Raw genomic sequence first — 19,429 nt, forward strand, 5'->3', positions numbered from 1 at the left:
GTATCTTTGCGTGCTCATTTTCCAATACTTTTGCAGGTTTGTGATCCCACCAGTTCTTTGCTGCTGGGAGGTGGTACTTGAGGCATAAGTTCCAATGAATCATTTGGGCCACATAGTTGTGCCTCTGTTTGTAGTCTGTCTGTGCAATTTTCTTACAGCAGCTGAGGAGATGATCAATGATTTCGTCGGTTTCCTTGCACAGTCTGCATTTTGTGTCATCAGCTGATTTTTCGATCTTGGCCTTAATTGCCTTTGTCCTGATGTCTTGCTCCTGGGCTGCAAGGATCAGGCCTTCTGTCTCCTTCTTCAGGGTCCCATTCGTGAGCCAGAGCCAGGTCTTCTCCTTATCAGCTTTTCCTTCAATTTTGTCAAGGAACTTTCCATGCAATGTTTTGTTGTGCCAGCTGTCAGTTCTAGTTTGTAGTTGTAGTTGTAATTGTAGTAGTAGTAGTAGTAGTAGTAATAGTTATTATTATTATTATTATTATTATTATTATTATTACCATCTCCCCTCAAAGGATTATTGATCATTCACAAGTCAGACACAGGACAGATCTAATAAACCGGAACAGAAGACAACCAACATCCATCAAAGGGCTGGAAATCATACCTGATGAAAAATAATTTAATAAGCTGGATACATTGAGGAATGTAAGATGATACAACCACGTCTTTGAGAGATGATATGATGGCCCATTGCTAAATACTCGAGGAAACATCACACACAAGTTGGTTCAACGGATTCAGATTCCACCTCAACATTACAAAGGACTTTTTGATTCTAACTGTGCGACTGTTGAATAGATTGCCTCTGAAGGTGGTGGACTTTCCTTTGGCGTTCTTTAAAGCTTTAGTTGTATATTCCTGCATGACAGGGTGGATGGCTCTTGTAGGTTGTAGGTTGCTCAACTCTATGATTTATAATTCTTCAGGAACAGAACCTTGGGATTCCATGATCATCCCAAGGATGACCATAGCCCACCAATCTACCCAAGGCTCAAGAGTGGACTAGATGGAAGGAAGTCATAGACCCACTCTATTCTGCTTTGGTCAGATCTCACCTGGAATAACTTTGTGCCCGGTTCTGGGCAAAACAATTCAGGAAAGCTACTAAACAAGACAGAATATGTTCAGAGAAACACAACCAGAATGATCAAAGGTTTCGAAGCCAAGCCCTATGACGAGCAGGTTAGTGAGCTGGGGATATTTAGCTTGGAGAAAAGAAGGCTGACATGGGACATGAGAGTCATGTTTAAGTATCTGAGTGCTGGGGCTCAGCAAGAGGCTGGGGATTTTTCAGAGGGTAAGAGGTGATGGATTTCCATCTTAGAAGTCTGTGTATGGTAAGGGTGAATTGAAGGCCTTAGTTCAGAGAGAAGTGCAGACAGTTGAAGATGAGACAGAGGATGTTTTGGATTCCAATGCTCGTTCTTTAGCAACAGGGGAAAAGTCAATTTCTCTTGGGAATCAGCCTTCAGTGGATGGTGAGTTTTCCTGCAATATCAGATTAGGTCTCCGCACAGAAGGAGTGAAGTATAGATTAATTAGGTGGTCAGAAAGACTCTGTGAGAAGTCCTTGAAACCCAGGTGTGTGAGGTATGATCTCATGGCTTCTCGGTCGGGCCTGGGCTTAAATTAAGTGATGTTTATTTGGTGTCTCTCAGAGCAGACAAAAGGTTCAAGTTCCTGTTTCAGCTCTCAAGTTTATTATTCAAGTTTCCTGTTTGTTATGTTCCTGAAAGAGTTTTTGCCTTGGGAAAAGATTCCTGTTTTCATGCTTAAGGATTTATGCCTGTGACCTTGACTTCCTTAATTTCATGTACCTTGCAATTTTTGGACTACTGTTCTTTTATATATGGACTACTGCTATTTTATAGGTTCTTTTCTGCTGCTCTTTTGGAAAATATCATTTCCCCCTTTTCCTTAATAAACTGCTGTAGTTACAACGACTGGATTCTGGTGTGATGCTGGGTGAAAAGGCTAGAGTGCAACACTGAAAGAATGTCCCATTGCGGAGAGGGCAGGCTTGTTTTCTTCTGCTCTGGAGACTAGGACATGGAGCAATGGATTCGAAGTGCAGGAAAAGAGATTCCACTTAAACATTAGGAAGAACTTCCCGACCATAACTGCTGGTCAGCAGTGGAAAATCCTACCTCAAAGTGTGGTGGAGTTGCCTTCTCTGGAGGTTTTTTAGTAGACGCTAGATGGGAGTTCTTGGATTGTGTGTTCCTGCATGGCAGGATGGGGTTGGACTGTGGATGGCTGTTGTGATCTCAATGATTCTTTGATACCAAGCCAAAGAGTCCACCCCACCATGCACATAGTGCACTAGTCATGACAATGTAACCTCTTGCAAGAGGAGCAGGAAAGGAGAAGATGGGCCAACATATGGCCACCAGAGAAAGAAAGGAAACATTATCTGGTTGACTATTTGACTAACAACCGGCCAAGCACAGGAGGAGTTGATGGACCAGCAGAGCCCACCCAGGAGAAGATGGGAGACCAAAAACCAGCCTCAGCTCCCATATTTACAGTCAGTTGCTGGCTCTGCTGTGCTTAGCTGGTTGGTTCCTGAATGCCTGGCTCTGTGGCTGAAGAAGTCGGGGCAACTGGGGAAAATGCCTGTGGTTCGACGTAAGACAGTTCTCTTAGTCATCTTCCCCACAGAGTTTCATTGCTGGCTCTATACCACAGAACTGGTCTCTGGAAGAAGCAACGGTTAGCTGGGGCAGAATGCAGGCAATGGGCCACCTCGGAAACCCATTTCAACCAGGGGCTAGAGCTAGACTTAGCTCCCCTAGCCTTCCTCCCATAATTCTGCATTTAGCTCTCCTTTTTCATGGTATGGGGACTTGCCATCGTGTGAAAACTAGGACCCCCCCCCCCCCCCCTTTAGAACATAGTAAAGTTGACTCCAACCTCCTTAAGTTGCCACCTCCACGTTTTTGCAGCCACTCTATCACACCAGCATTGGCCACGGAGGAACACAAAAAGGCTGCTGGAAATCGAAGAGTACGTTTTCGAGTGAGGACACTTCTCTACATTTAAGAGCTATCAGATGCTGGGAACGGACGCAACTTCTGCTCTAAACGTTTTGCTAGGGAAAATGACTGAAGCGTATGTTCCAAAACAACCTGTCTGCTGGCTGCGGCGCTCGCATTGGACATCTTTTTGTCTGCATGAGAGAGGCACGCAGATGGCTTTCCTCATCACAGACACTTGATTGGAAAATGCAAACAGCTGAAAGGTTTTTAATAATGTCCAGACGCACAATCGATCCCAGATCTCAAGCTTCTGTGACAAAGCTAGAGAACGTAAGATGGCTTCCGAGCGGTCTCATAGGACCATAGGTAAGGAACGGGACCCTCAAAGGCCATCTAGATGATCTCATCAGGCCATCAGAAGACCATAGATAAGGAAAGCGACCCTCAAAGGCCATCTAGATGATCTCATCAGGCCATCAGAAGACCATAGATAAGGAAAAGGACCTCAAAGACCATCTAGATGGTTTCATAAGACCATCGGTAAGGAAAGGGGCCCCCAAAAGCCATCAAGACAATCTCATAAAACCATAGGTAAGGAAAGGGACCCTCAAAGGCCATTTAGACAGTCTCATAGGACCATAGGTAAGGAAAGTGACCTTCAAACGCCATCTAGATGGTCTCATAAGGCCATAGCTAAGCAAAGAGACCTTCAAAGACCATCCAGACAATTGCATAAGACCATAGGTAAGCAAAAAGACCTCCAAAAACCAGGTAGACTTAGGTCAACCCTAAGTCTAAATTTTAGGACAGGGGCCAGGTCAATGACCTTGGAGGGCCTCATCCGGCCCATGGGCCTTAGTTTGGTGACCCCTGATCTAGATGATCTCATAAGACCATAGGTAAGCAAAGAGACCTCCGAAGACCATCTAGACAATCTCATAAGACCATTGGTAAGGAAAGGGCCCCTCAAAGGCCATATAGATGATCTCATCAGGCCATCAGAAGACTATAGATAAGGAAAGGGGCTTCAAAGACCATTAGATGGTTTCATAAGACCATAGGTAAGGAAAGTGGCCTCCAAAAGCCATCTAGACGGTCTCATAAGGCCGTAGCTAAGCAAAGAGACCTTCAAAGACCATCTAGACGATCTCATAAGACCATGGGTAAGCAAAGAGACCTCCAAAGACCAGGTAGACTTACGTCAACCTTAAGTCTAAAGTTTAGGACAGGGGCCAGGTCAATGACCTTGGAGGGCCTTAGTTTGGAAACCCCTGCTTTAGACTGAGATACTTTTGGCCTTGTTCACCACTTGGTCTGGTTTCTGCTGCCCAAAAGGCAGACAGATGGTTTTCTCTAACCTTCCAAAACCAGTTATGCTGGAGAATAAAGCAATTTGCATCAAAACCCAAGATAGTTTGCAAAGGCAAATAACATTACTGTACCATGACGTGATATTCAGTACCATGGATGCCGGCTTGCCGACTGGCAAAGTAGAAATTGCCTTCAGGAGAATGGCTACTATATCAGTTTGCACACCCTGATTTGTTTAGTCTGGTTTAGGCATATTTATAGCACTTCTCACATTCAAAAACAAACTTCTTGAATTAGGTAAGTAGGAAAACGGCGCATTCCTCATTTTCATATGTATCATAGAAATAGGATACAGAATGGTTAACATTCTCGCAATTACAGAGAAAAGGATTGTTGATGTATATCCAGGAGCATAAAGGGAAGCATCTGAGCAAACACCGAAAACGGAATCAACACCAACACAAAAAAGTTTATTATTTCAACCCCGTTGCCCATTCTGACTACATTTAAGTCAATGGGGCTGATGGAATGAAAGACATTTTCTTCATGGTCTTCTTCACTACTAGAATCTATATCTTTAACCCTTTAAAAATTAAATGAATGATTCAGATGCAGACTTATTCTGCCACAGTACATTTGAAGAGCTTCCCAGAGATTATAATGCAGTTTATCTTCATATAATAATAGATAAGATCATAATTATGAATATTATAAGGTTCTATGACACGAGTCCGTTGTACAAATCTGTCCAAAATATTTATAACTGCCCCGACTACTGAAAGGATCTGAGGCTATTAAACATTCAATATCATGGAAGTTGTATTTATGAACACAAATCATCACTTAAAATCGAAAATCCCAAACAATCCCAGACAATCAACAATCTCAGAAAAATCAGAAATGTGCTGGAGGATGTGAACATTAACATTAGTGTTCACTTGACTATGTTTTGAAAGCAAAGGAGATCTAATCTAGGGTTGTTGTGTGTTTTCTGGGCTGTATGGCCATGTTCCAGAAGCGTTCTCTTCTGACGTTTCGCCCACATCTATGGCTGGCATCCTCAGAGGTTGTGAGGTATATTCTAAAAACTAAGCAAGGAAGCTTTATATATCTGTGGAAGGTCCAGGGTGGGAGAAGGAATAATAATAATAATAATAATAATAATAATAATAATAATAATACTTTATTTATACCCCACCACCATCTCTCCAAGGAGACTCGGGGCGGCTTACATGGGGCAGAGCCTGGACAGAATGATCAGACAAAAACAACATACATACAATTCACAATATAACAAGATAAAAACAAAATACAATATTAAACAAAGGTATTATAATAGTTGATATTATCTGATAAATCTGATAACAGACAAGGAAGTCTTGTCGGTTGGGAGACCAGTGTGAATGTCGTAATTACCGTATATACTCGCGTATAAGCTGACCCAAATATAAGCCGAGGCACCTAATTTTACCACAAAAAAACCTGGGAAATCATTGACTCCAGTATAAGCCGAGGGTGGTAAATTTCAGAAATAAAAATAGATACCAATAAAATTACATTAATTGAGGTATCTGTAGGTTAAATGTTTTTGAATATTTACATAAAGCTCAAATTTAAGTTAAGACTGTCCAACTGATAAAATCATTATTCTCATCTTCTTCAATGTAAATGTGCTTATGTATCCTTTTAATAATAATAGAGTAAAATAATACATGTAATAACAATAATAAATACAGGAAAATAATACAAGTAATAATAAATAGAGTAAAATAATAAATGCTCTATATATATATATATATATATATATATATATATATATATATATAATTTATAATAGTTTATAATAATTTATAAATATAAAATATATTATGTATACATATAATGGAATACAGTATTATACTACTAATAATACAATATAATAATATTAATTATATATTATATATTAAATGTAATATTACTAATAATATTACCATATAATGATATAGTACAATATAGTAATTTAATGCTTATATTGTGCTATGCTAGTAATATATTGTATGTTCATTTGATTTGTAAGCTGTTCTGAGACCCCTTCGGAGTAAGAAGAACGGGATATAAATATAGTAAATATTTTTATTTATTTATTTATTTATTATTCAAACTTATATGCCGCCACTCCCCTAGGGCTCGGGGTGGCTTACAAGAACAGGCTAAAATCTATAAAATTTTAAAATAAAATAATAATAATAAGATCAGAGTGAAATAATAAATGTATTATTAATAATAATAAAAATAGAGTAAAATAAATGTAATAGTAGCAACAATATTAGAGGAAAATAATAAATGTAATAATACCAATAATAATAGAGAAAAATAATAAATGTACCATATATTCTCGAGTATAAGCTGACCCAAATATAAGCCAACCAGGACCCTCACCCGAGTATAAGCCGAGGGGGGCTTTTTCAGTCTTAAAAAAAGGGCTGAAAAACTAGGCTTATGCTCGAGTATATACAGTAATCACCTTGATTAGCATGAATTGCCTTGCCAATATATCTCACAACCTCTGAGGATGCCTACCATAGATGTGGGTGAAACGTCAGGAGAGAATGCTTCTGGAGCATGGCCATACAGTCGGGACAACTCACAACAACCCTGTGATTCCGGCCATGAAAGCCTTCGACAACACATTGAAATCTAATTTTGATATTCACAAAATTCATTTGCAATTTCAAAGCATTCACATATGAAGATTGAAATCAGATTATTTCTGTTTATGTGACTCTTGGTCTATCTTGGTGTAAGATCAAATTAGGCTCAGCCTGCTGGAAAGTATAGTCATGGCTAAATAGTTTTGAATGTTATGATCTGCTCCCAATGGACACTGTGGAATCTGACCCTTTGGAACAAATAAGATATCGTTTCTCAACATCAGAGACATGTTGTCAAAAGGAAAACAAACAGGCCATGCATATCGGGGGTGCTTTCGCAGAAAGGGTGGTCTTTGGCCCGAAAAAGCGGGGCAGCTCCGACCTACAGCAGGAAGCTTGTGAAACTTTAGTATTAGGTAACATAATATTGCAAACTTTAACATGTGCGATAAACTTGTTTCATACCTGCCAGATCTTCTTTTGATGATACCAGTCGCGGAGAGCTGTTTCCTGGTTCAATCCTCAGGGATAATCTGGAGAAAGAGGAATTGTGACATGTCAGGAATGAAAGGGCTTAACTGAAGGCAAGGGGGTAAAAGCGTGTTATTTTGTGTTATCAGTTGGAAGCAGGAAACCAAGCTCAGTCGGCACATTCTCTTACTCTCTTTGGACACATCGGTATGTACTGAAAGTATTACAGAAAGGAAGAAACCATGAAAATGAACAAAATCCAGTATTAAAAAACTCTAAAATCAAAACAATAGATGGGAACCAACACTCTGAGGGCTTGACTGAACAAAGGATGCCCCCAGGCAAGAGACAAAAACCTTTCCAATGCTAATTAGGGTGATTAACTGAAACATTAATGCTGGCTTCCCAGTGACAAAGGACTCTTGCCACACCCTGGACTCTACACAGATATATATTCTTTCCTTTCCTTACTTAGTTTATCCATACCTCACAACCTCTGAGGATGCCTGCCATAGATGTGGGCGAAACGTCAGGAGAGAATACTTCTGGAACATGGCCACACAGCCCGAAAGACATACAACAAGCCTATTACATTGTCGTTTGAAACTCGACAGAGATTTCACTGCTGTAGATCTTCACTGAGTAATAATAATAATAATAATAATAATAATAATAATAATAATAATAATAATAATAATTTTATTTTTGTACCCCGCCACCATCTCCCCAGAGGGACTCGGGGCGGCTTACAGATATAAAACCAGCATACAATAATATCAAATACAAAAACACACAAATAAATTTAAAAGGCATTAAAAAATCACAATCATTATAAAACACTTGAGAAACACAGCAATAAAAACATAAAATGAGCTGGGCAAAGTGCACTGAGTGGAACTTGTAAACAAGATAAAGACATTAATCCAAAGTAAGACATGAGTGGAAGGCAGTCAGACACCCTTATGCCCAGAGTAGGGACCAGCAGCTACTTATTTATTTATGAAGGTTGAATGAAAAGTAATGCCTCCACCTTCGTCACTTTGGTTTGGGTGCGAGTATTTTAATAAATCAAACGCAGAAATAATCCTTAGAATGTGCTCTTTAACTACCACTATTCATTTTCCCACATATTCACTAGACAATTGGATACATTTCTCCCAATGATGAACAATTTTCTAAAGCCGTCACTGAATAAGTCGACACTCTGTTTCCGCAACCAGCGTCTCGCAGGACCCATTGTGCACAGATAGCCAAGCCAAGCAATAATGTGACCCACATGTTCTTGGGAAATGCTGATGATGCTTGACATTTCTCTCAGAGTGATACGACGATCGTCCTGAATCAATCTGTCAACCTTTTGCTTGTGAAACTCGGTGGTTTCCGTCACAGGACGTCCAACTCTTTATTGGTCATGGAAGTCAGATGTTCCAACCTCAACATCTTTAAACTTACTCACCCAACGACGCACACAACCACCATAAACAGCTTGCATTCTCCTTTGGGTGGTTCAATGACTGCATGTTGCTTAAGTCACACTGATCGACCGTCTGTGCAGGGTTCCATACCTCATACTTTAACAACACAACCATTCGATGCTAAGGCTTCCCCGTCTGCGCAGGGTTCCATACTTCGCACTTTAACAACACAACCGTTCAATGCTAAGGCTAACCTCCAAATGGAACCGTCTGCGAAGGGATCCATACTTCATACTTTAACAACACAACCGTTCAATGCTAAGGCTAACCTCCAAATGGAACCGTCTGCGAAGGGATCCATACTTCATACTTTAACAACACAACCGTTCAATGCTAAGGCTAACCTCCAAATGGAACCGTCTGCGAAGGGATCCATACTTCATACTTTAACAACACAACCGTTCAATGCTAAGGCTAACCTCCAAATGGAACCGTCTGCGAAGGGATCCATACTTCATACTTTAACAACACAACCGTTCAATGCTAAGGCTAACCTCCAAATGGAACCGTCTGCGAAGGGATCCATACTTCATACTTTAACAACACAACTGTTCAATGCTAAAGCTTCCCGCCAAATGGAACTGTAGAGGAGAGTCTCCTGAACAAGCCAGGACCTGCCGCAGACCAGGACTGCCATCTGTGTTGTCGAAGGCTTTCATGGCCGGAATCACAGGATTGTTGTATGTTTTCCGGGCTGTATGACCATGTTCCAGAAGTATTCTCTCCTGACGTTTTGCCCACATCTATGGCAGGCATCCTCAGAGATTGTGAGGTATGAGGATGCTTGCCATAGATATGGGTGAAACGTCAGGAGAGAATACTTCTGGAACATGGCCATACAGCCCAGAAAACACACAACAACCCAGTACTGCTATCTGTTTAGGAATTATGAACGTAGAGGCATTATTTTTTATCCAACCCTCGTAAAAACACAAACAAACCACATGGCTATGCACTGTACATTCAGCTCTAAGATTTGGGAATTTGTACTTGAGCAGGGATCCTTCAGAGATTGGATAGAAAAAGACATACAAAGAAGACCCCAGTGCTCTCCATTCAAGATGTCTGCTAACAATTGAACTAACTGCAGAGAGGCACAAATAGGAAGTCTCTCAAGTGTTATTCGACCTGGAGTAACTCCCATTTCTGGATTGTATGCATTTGCATGAGAAGTTCACCCATGAACAGGGGCAGAAATGGGGCCAAATCAGTAACAGATAAAGGAAGAGATGGCAGTAACGCCTTTGGAAAAGTGAAGCAAAGTCATTGCCACCGCATCATCTTTAACCAATATCATGCGAAGTGATTCCGAAGCGAAGGAAAAAGCACATCATCCATAATCCCCTTAAGTCTTCGATAGCACCCTGAAACAGGACAGTTCTCCAAGATCAGCCAAGTGTCTGTTCCAGCAGCAGGCTTGAAAATAAACACATGAAACCTTTCCATAAAGAATACAGCCATCCCTTCTGGATAAATAAACATCTGGAATAATTTGGAAGAAAGCAGCTTCCAAAGCCAAATGAGGTTAAAAGAGGATCTGCACAGCATTGAGTTGGCAATCATTGGAACACTTGCGCAGAGACAGCGAATCAATATTCCTTTCTAGGGATCGGTTGCTAGGAACACTGCGGGATAGTTTACACACATTTGGGGGGAATTCCAAAAGATGAGGGTTTAATTGCATCGAGGTTAAAAGTATGCATTGGTAACGTGAGTGCTTTCTAGAATGGATTTTTAACCACATCAGAGATATGGTGGGATAACTTTATCGTAGGCTCCTCAACATGGCTCACTTCTCATATTTAAACAGATCTCTTAGGCGATTTCTTTGCTACGCCATTGCAGTGGCGTATCCATTTCCAGAAATCTGCCGTCTCTTTTCTCATGCCTTCTTTGGACCCTTCATCATTGGCGACTTGCACATGCTTCAGCTGTTATCGAACAATTGCCATGACTTCTGTCATTGGTAACATTTGCGTCTTTGATATCAAGACCTTCAGTATTGCACTGGGCGGTATTTCGATACCATAACGCTCACGCTCGGACTTTGGGAGACTGCGCTTTCTCAATACAATCCTTTCTTTGTCTTTTGTGTTTCTCATCTCATCTTTCATTCCTCTTGCATCCCTGCGGCTAAAATAACTTGCATCTGAGAGTGCCGACTTGCGGCCCACTTCTGGTGGGCCATAAACCAGGCATTTTAATCCAGCGGGGCAGAGACTTGTGCATGCCAGAGACTCTCTGGCTGCAAACTCGAGGCCTCCTGTTTGTTCGGCAAACCACACACAACCCTCACACCCTTCGGGACAAGACCCGTTTCCACATCGAGGCTTACATCTTTTCCCGATGCATAGTGCTTTTGTCGTCCATTTCGGTTAATACCTCACTTGATTGCAATAGTATAACTGGGGATGCTCTGTAAAAGAAGGGCAACTACGAGGCTTGAATGAAAAGCAATGCCTCCATCTTTGTTACTTGGGTTTGGATGGGAATATTTTACCGTGTTTCCCTGAAAATAAGACAGTGTCTTATATTAATTTTTGCTCCCAAAGATTCTCTAGGTCATATTTTCAGGGGATGTCTTATTTTTCCATGAAGAAGAAATCACATTTATTGTTGAACAAAAAATGAACATTTATTATAAACTAGACAGTAGTTGTCATCAGAAACCAGCATAACCAGACAAACTGTGAATCCTATCAAGAATTTCTTGTTATTACCATTATTTCCACGTACAACACTCTATGGTACGTACATTTACTGATCTGCTCTGGTGTTCTGTTCGTTGGGCATGCTTCCAAACAAAACTTTGCTAGGTCTTACTTTTGGGGGAGGCCTTATATTTAGCAATTCAGCAAAACCTCTACTAGGTCTTATTTTCTGGGGATGTCTTATTTTAGGGGAAACAGGGTAATAAATCAAACGCAGAAATAATCCTTAGAATGTGCTCTTTAACTACCACTATTCACTTTTCCGCATAATCACCAGACAATTGGATACATTTCTGCCAACAATGAACAAGTTTTCTGAAGCCGTCACAAAATAAGTTGACACTCTGTTTCCGCAACCAGCATCTCACAGTCCCCATCGTGCACAGATCTTCCAATAGCCAAGCAAAGCAATAACGTGACCCACACGTTCTTGTGAAATGCCTATTATTATGCTTGAAATTTCTCTCTGAGTGATACAACGATCGTCCTGAATCAATCTGTCAACCTTTTGCTTGTGAAACTCGGTGGTTGCTGTCACAGGACATCCAACACTTTGTTAGTCACGCAAGTCAGATGTTCCCACTTCAACATCTTTAAACTTACTTGCCCAATGACGCACAGTACTCACATGAACACAATCACCATAAACAGCTTGCATCCTCGGAGTAATCTCCTTTGGGGTGACACCTTCTGCTGTCAAGAATTCAGTGTCTGTTGGTCACATTTACGGTTGGTCACATTGACTGACCGTCTGCGCAGGGTTCCATACTTTGCACTTTAACAACACAACCGTTCAATGCTAAGGCTTCCCCGTCTGCGCAGGGTTCCATACTTTGCACTTTAACAACACAACCGTTCAATGCTCAGGCTTCCCCGTCTGCGCAGGGTTCCATACTTTGCACTTTAACAACACAACCGTTCAATGCTAAGGCTTCCCCGTCTGTGCAGGGTTCCATACTTTGCACTTTAACAACACAACCGTTCAATGCTCAGGCTTCCCCGTCTGCGCAGGGTTCCATACTTTGCACTTTAACAACACAACCGTTCAATGCTAAGGCTTCCCCGTCTGCGCAGGGTTCCATACTTTGCACTTTAACAACACAACCGTTCAATGCTCAGGCTTCCCCGTCTGCGCAGGGTTCCATACTTTGCACTTTAACAACACAAACGTTCAATGCTAAGGCTTCCCCGTCTGCGCAGGGTTCCATACTTTGCACTTTAACAACACAACCGTTCAATGCTCAGGCTTCCCCGTCTGCGAAGGTTCCATACTTTCCACTTTAACAACATAACCGTTCAATGCTAAGGCTTCCCCGTCTGCGCAGGGTTCCATACTTTGCACTTTAACAACATAACCGTTCAATGCTCAGGCTTCCCCGTCTGCGCAGGGTTCCATACTTCGCACTTTAACAACACAACCGTTCAATGCTAAGGATTCCCACCAAATGGAACTGCAGAGGAGTGTCTACTGAACAAGCCAGGACCTGCTGCAGACCAGGACTGCCATCTGTTGAGGAGTTACCAAGGTGGAGGCATTACCTTCTATTCAATCTTCGTAATAACAATACTTTGGTGCAAACACTGAACATCTGCCGCATTAAGAGTTATATTCTGGTCTCAAGCTTGCAAAATTCTACCTAGAGTTCTGGTTCACAGCCTGATTAAGCAAGAGGATTTACGGACAATAAACTCTAATGATTCTATTCACGGACATTATGTTTTCTAAGGCCTCTGGTGGCCTCTTCTTTTGCTTCTACATTTTACAGCTAGCCTTGAAAAGTAGCAACTCGCTCCAGAGGTTCATAGTCATGCAATTCTCTAAGTATAGTTCAGTGGGGATCTCTGCTCACTTTGACTCTTTTGGACAACCTGGGAAAACGGCTGAACTATTCTATAGAGGAACCACTTGATGTTTGAGTTGGCATCCCGTTTGCTTGAACTTTCAGAGCTGAGGAAGTCGGCTTCTGTTCCCAGACGGCTGCCCTGGTGAGGACGCATGGCACGCTACCCTCTGGCACAAGGCTCATCTGTCTATCATTTGCACTTAAAAGTTCAACCCATAAAAATGTTGCTAAGCACTTGGCGGAGACCCATCCCTAATCATTCCAGACAAATGGATTAAAGGGACAGAGAGTGTGCAACCGTGGAAATCTGGAAGGATCATCAAGATCATGTTCCCTTAATCGCTCTCCTCTAATTCACTGCTGATGAGTTTGGAAAAGAAAAGAAAAATACACCAGGCATCGCTTCAAATCATTATTGATTCAAAGCAAGGAAGGCACAAAAGGTTTCAGTTCCATCCACTTTCAGAGAAAAATCTCAGATTCCCGAAACCAGCGTAGTCAATGGGGAACCGTGGGAGTCATAGTCCCAAATTTTGGGTTTCCTTTATAAGTTAGGAAGCCCCCGATGGCGCAGCTATTAAAGCGCTGAGCTGCTGAACTTGTGGACTGAAAGGTCTGTGGTTCGAATCCAGGGAGCGGAGTGAGCTCCTGCTGTTAGCCCCAGCTTCTGCCAACCTAGCTTGTGAGGTGCTGGGAGCTAGTCAAGTGGGGTTTATATATCTGTGTAATGTCCAGGGTGGGAGAAAGAACTCTTGTATGTTGGAGGCAAGCCTGAATGTTACTATTGCCCAGCTTGATTAGCACTGAATGGACTTGCAGCTTCAAAGTCTGGGAGCATCCTTTGTTGGGAGGTGTTAGCTGGCCCTGATTGTTTCCTGTCTAGAATTTCCCCGTTTTCAGTGTGTTGTTCTCTATTCACCATGCAGTCATGCCAGTGGCCACATGACCTTGGAGGTGTCTACGGACAATGCTGGCTCTTTGACTCAAAAATGGAGATGAGCACCGACCCCCAGAGTGTGGAGTAGATCAATAGGTACTGCTCCAGCGGGAAGGTAGAGGCGCTCCATGCAGTCATGCCAGCGGCCACATGACCGTGGAGGTGTCTATGGACAACACTGACTCTTGGGCTTAGAAATGAAAATGAACACCAACCCCCAGAGTGTGAGTAGATCAATAGGTACGGCTCTGGCGGGAAGGTAACGGCGCTCCATGCAGTCATGCCAGCGGCCACATGATCGTGGAGGTGTCTATGGACAACACTGACTCTTGGGCTTAGAAATGGAGATGAGCACCGACCCCCAGAGTGTGAGTAGATCAATAGGTACGGCTCCGGCGGGAAGATAACAGCGCTCCATGCAGTCATGCCAGTGGCCACGTGACCTTGGAGGTGTCTACAGACAATGCCGGCTCTTCCACTTTGTTTTGTTTTGAAATTGAACTTTACAACTTGAATCAGAAAGGAAACCAGTGAGGAGCTGGGTGGATTATCTGTAGTGTCACACGGAGTGGCTAATTTTTGTGCGTCCTGCATCTGTGATCAATTACGCCAACTAAAGCACAACCCTTCCTAAAGCGCTTCTGACTGGAAGTGCTAAAAGCGGTTTCCGAGACTGCTGTGACTAATAGGACTCTAAATATAACTGAGTGTAAATTAACTATTCGGAAGGGAACAACCCAACATTTGCTCTTCCTAGAACATCAGTGGCTAAGAACAGAGGCTGGACAATTAGGGACTGGGATACTAGGGACTATCCCTCTCAAGAATAAGCAATTTAAATCAGGGTTGCTGTGAGTTTTCCAGGCTGTACGTCTCCTGACGTTTCGCCCACATCTATGGCAGGCATCCTCAGAGGTTGTGAAGTCTGTTGGAAATTAGGCCAGAGGGGTTTATATATCTGTAGAACAATGTCCAGGGTGGAAGAAAGAACTCCTGCCTGTTGGAGGCAAGTATGAATGTTGCAACTGGCCACCTTGATTAGCATTGAATGGCCTTGCAGCTTCAAAGCCTGGCTACTTCCTGCCTGAGGGAATCCTTGTTTGGGAGGTGTTAGCTGGCTATGATCAAGGTATCATCAAGAAAAACCAGCAATCCTAAAACCACTCCTATTCAAGAGAAAAGGGATTTCTTTCTTCCTCTATAATTTATTTATTTTATGTCAAAAGCATTGCATAAATAAGTATAAAACTGATAAAAATAGAGCAAACACGAGCAGCTAAATATTTTTTTACTGAAAATAGGCAACAGTGACTGCATTGTCTGTAGCTTTCAACCATTCTTCCTCTGTACATGAGGCACGGCATTGTGGGCAAGCATACAGATGCTGAGTTGCATACAGATGCTATAATAAATAAGTATACAACTAATAAAAATAGAGGGAACACAAGCGGCTAAATAATTGTTCACTGAAAATGTGCAACAGCGACTGCATTGTCTGTAGCTTTCAACAATTCTTCTTCTGTACATGAGGCAGGGCATTGTGGGCAAGCATACAGATGCTATAATAAATAAGTATACAACTAATAAAAATAGAGGGAACACAAGCGGCTAAATAATTTTTGACTGAAAACAGGCAACAGCGACTGCATTGTCTGTAGCTTTCAACAATTCTTCCTCTGTACATGAGGCAGGGCATGGTGGGCAAGCATACAGATACTGAGTTGCATACAGATGCTATAATAAATAAGTATACAACTAATAAAAATAGAGGGAACACAAGTGGCTAAATAATTTTTGACCAAAAACGGGCAACAGTGACAGCATTGTCTGTAGCTTTCAACAATTCTTCTTCTGTACATGAGGCAGGGCATTGTGTGCTGAGTTGCATACAATAAGCATCCTGAACATCAGAAAGAAGGCAGTGACCCATTGTGAGATGGAAAAATAACTTTCCCCACAATGGCCAAAGATGCTGCCTTTAACATTGCTTTTTCAGAAGCAAAGGAACTTGTGGGAAAGCTGAAACAGATCCACGTTGCTGGGAAAGCAGTCAGGAAGGAGACAGTCCTCCAGGCCGTTGCCAATTCGAAGTTGTCAATTAGAGGTATGGAAGCTCCGTTGTGTTTGAAACTTGGAGAAAAAGAGGAATCCAACTGGGAATCCGAAGGCTGAAGAAATGGAAAGAAGCGAATGTTCCAAGGTCAGCACGATTTAAAGCGCTGTATTGCTTACATAGGCAACTAGCGGATGATTCGTTCCGCAGCTGTTCAGGGGACAGTCAAGGTGGAAATGGAGAAACAGAAGCTTTCCGGGCAGGGCCCAGGAGCTACATTTAGCCCGAGCGGGGTGCTGGGGATGCAAGGGAAATCCAGAAAAAGAGCTCACCCTAAAAATAAGAGGAAACCATAGGCCGCCTTTAGTGATGTAGGGCAGAGGGGAATCTTTTATTAATCTTACTGCTGCCACCAATTGTGGAGATCTCAGGCAGAGGGGAATTCTTTTTATCTTTCTCTTTTTATTTACTTCAGATGGTAGCGTTACTTAGTCTAGAATAGATATAACGGAGGCTTGGATGATGAAAGAAACATAACAAGTTTATTTCAGGCACAGAGCTTAGTGGTTACAGTAACTTCTTTAAAGGCACTTAGATATTGGTTGCAAAAATATCAACTGATCACTTTGGATCTCACTGGGATTACTTCCCCTTACTACTCAGACTCTACAACTAAATCTTAACAAGTCACCTAACTTGCTTAATTTAACTCAACTAGAGATCTGAGTTTCCCTGGTTTCCCTAACCTGGAACCAGTGTCTTCCCTGTGACTAAAATCACAGACTAAACTGTTTTTAAAACATTCCCTCCTTTTCCTCCAAACAGCGGTTGGCTCCGCCCTCGTCGCTATGGCAACCTGCCTCACAATTCTGCGCTGGTTACCATCCCCCACGCACTGGTAACTAATACTTACCCTTTTAAACATAGTCAAACATGACTTTTAAAAACAAAATTAAACATGACATCATCTATAAATCAAAATAAAAACACACTTCTTTACACCGCCTCTTCAACACCATCTCACAAATGTGCTTAAAACAGGGCTGTGGAAGTAAGATGAAACGTGTGGCAAATATCTATCTATTTACTTGCAGACGGCCAACTACAAAAATGGCTGAGGCAATGGACCCTCTGAGAGTTCCGGTTATCCGACATTCGGCCCTCCCGTTTATGTCAGATAACCGGAACTCTACTGTTCAACAATGATCGCGGGCCCCAAGGTAGAATGAGAAAACATTCTCAGAGGTGCGTATATAAGATTTTCAGCTCGGAGAGGTATATTTCCTGTGAATCTTACGTTCTGCCAAGGATAAGAAATAGCTCTCTGGAGTCTAAGCAACGCTCCTGTTACAATAAAAAATGCCAGGAAAAAAAAGCAAGAGAAGACATTTTTCCCCTATAAGGTCTGAAAGCACTTCCTACCTCGACAAGGCTAATGCATCCTTTTGGCACGGCTCCCAAAGGAGGAAAAAACGGTAAGTCTCGTCTATAGCCGATGTGATCCAAGAGGAAGAAGGGCTTTTTGGTTAAACACACAAAAGAAATTCATACCTTTGGAATCAGGAGAAAGGGGGGGGGGGGAAAGAAACCCGGCTCAAGACAAAGTCTGGATGCCATTCCTTGACCACCTGCGGAGACGAACCTACATGGCTAAAGCAACAAACACGGCTGAATAGGAGCTCCCCTTAGCTGCCAATTAGTGATGTGCACGGGATTTGTTTCATCTGTTTCATTTGTCTATTCGTTTAGTATCGTCCATTCGGATGCATGAAACGAAAGATGCCGTTTTCGGATGAAACAAAAGGCGACATGAAAGAGAAAGCTGCATGGTCACCATGCTTGCTTTCGTTTTCCTTTCTTTTTGGGCCCCGTAACAATAAGCAGGTACTGACCGAGGTCTGCTTTCCCATTATAATATTATTCCCATAATATTGATATTAATAACAATAGTTACTCTGGGACCCTAAGCTGAGTCTGAGAGAGGGCTGCTTTCTCATTACAGCTGATGTGTAGCAATGGGTGTTAATAACAACAACAACACAACAACAACAACAAAAATAGTTACTCTGGGACTCTAAGCTGAGTCTGAGAGAGGGCTGCTTTCTCATTACAGCTGATGTGTAGCAATGGGTGTTAATAACAACAACAACACAACAACAACAACAAAAATAGTTACTCTGGGACTCTAAGCTGAGTCTGAGAGAGGGCTGCTTTCTCATTACAGCTGATGTGTAGCAATGGGTGTTAATAACAACAACAACACAACAACAACAACAAAAATAGTTACTCTGGGACTCTAAGCTGAGTCTGAGAGAGGGCTGCTTTCTCATTACAGCTGATGTGTAGCAATGGGTGTTAATAACAACAACAACACAACAACAACAACAAAAATAGTTACTCTGGGACTCTAAGCTGAGTCTGAGAGAGGGCTGCTTTCTCATTACAGCTGATGTGTACCAATGGGTGTCAATAATAATATTGATATTAATAACAATAGTTACTCTGGGACCCTAAGCTGAGTCTGAGAGAGGGCTGCTTTCTCATTACAGCTGATGTGTACCAATGGGTGTTAATAATAACAACAACAACAACAACAACAACAACAACAAAAATAGTTACTCTGGGACCCTAAGCTGGGTCTGAGAAAGGTCTGCTTCCCCATGATAGCTGATGTGTGCCAGTGGGTGTTCATAATATTAATATTAATATCAATAGTTACTCTGGGATCCTAAGCTGAGTCTGAGAGACGGCTGCTTTCTCACTAAAGCTGATGTGTACCAATGGGTGTTAATACTACAGTAGAGTCTCACTTATTCAACATTCGCTTATCCAACATTCTGGATTATCCAACACATTTTTGTAGTCAATGTTTTCAATACATTGTGATATTTTGGTGCTAAATTCGTAAATACAGTAATTACTTTGTAGCATTACTGCATATTGAACTACTTTTTCTGTCAAATTTGTTGCATAACATGATGTTTTGGTGCTTAATTTGTAAAATCATAACTTA

General features: G+C 41.9%; 1 protein-coding gene across 7 annotated transcripts in view; it reads right to left on the reverse strand.

Annotated features, from left to right (window-relative positions):
* ralgps1 (Ral GEF with PH domain and SH3 binding motif 1) overlaps positions 1–19,429 on the reverse strand; it is a 199,914-nt gene that overhangs the window by 32,653 nt on the left and 147,832 nt on the right. For all 7 annotated transcript variants that reach the window (XM_062960603.1, XM_062960602.1, XM_008120835.3 and 4 more), the window contains exon 12: positions 7,391–7,458. In XM_062960603.1, coding sequence (XP_062816673.1) covers positions 7,391–7,458 — 68 coding nt within the window. The remainder of the gene's footprint in view (positions 1–7,390; positions 7,459–19,429) is intronic.

Source organism: Anolis carolinensis, unplaced genomic scaffold (assembly GCF_035594765.1).
Source record: "Anolis carolinensis isolate JA03-04 unplaced genomic scaffold, rAnoCar3.1.pri scaffold_7, whole genome shotgun sequence".
Classification (NCBI taxonomy): domain Eukaryota; kingdom Metazoa; phylum Chordata; class Lepidosauria; order Squamata; family Dactyloidae; genus Anolis; species Anolis carolinensis.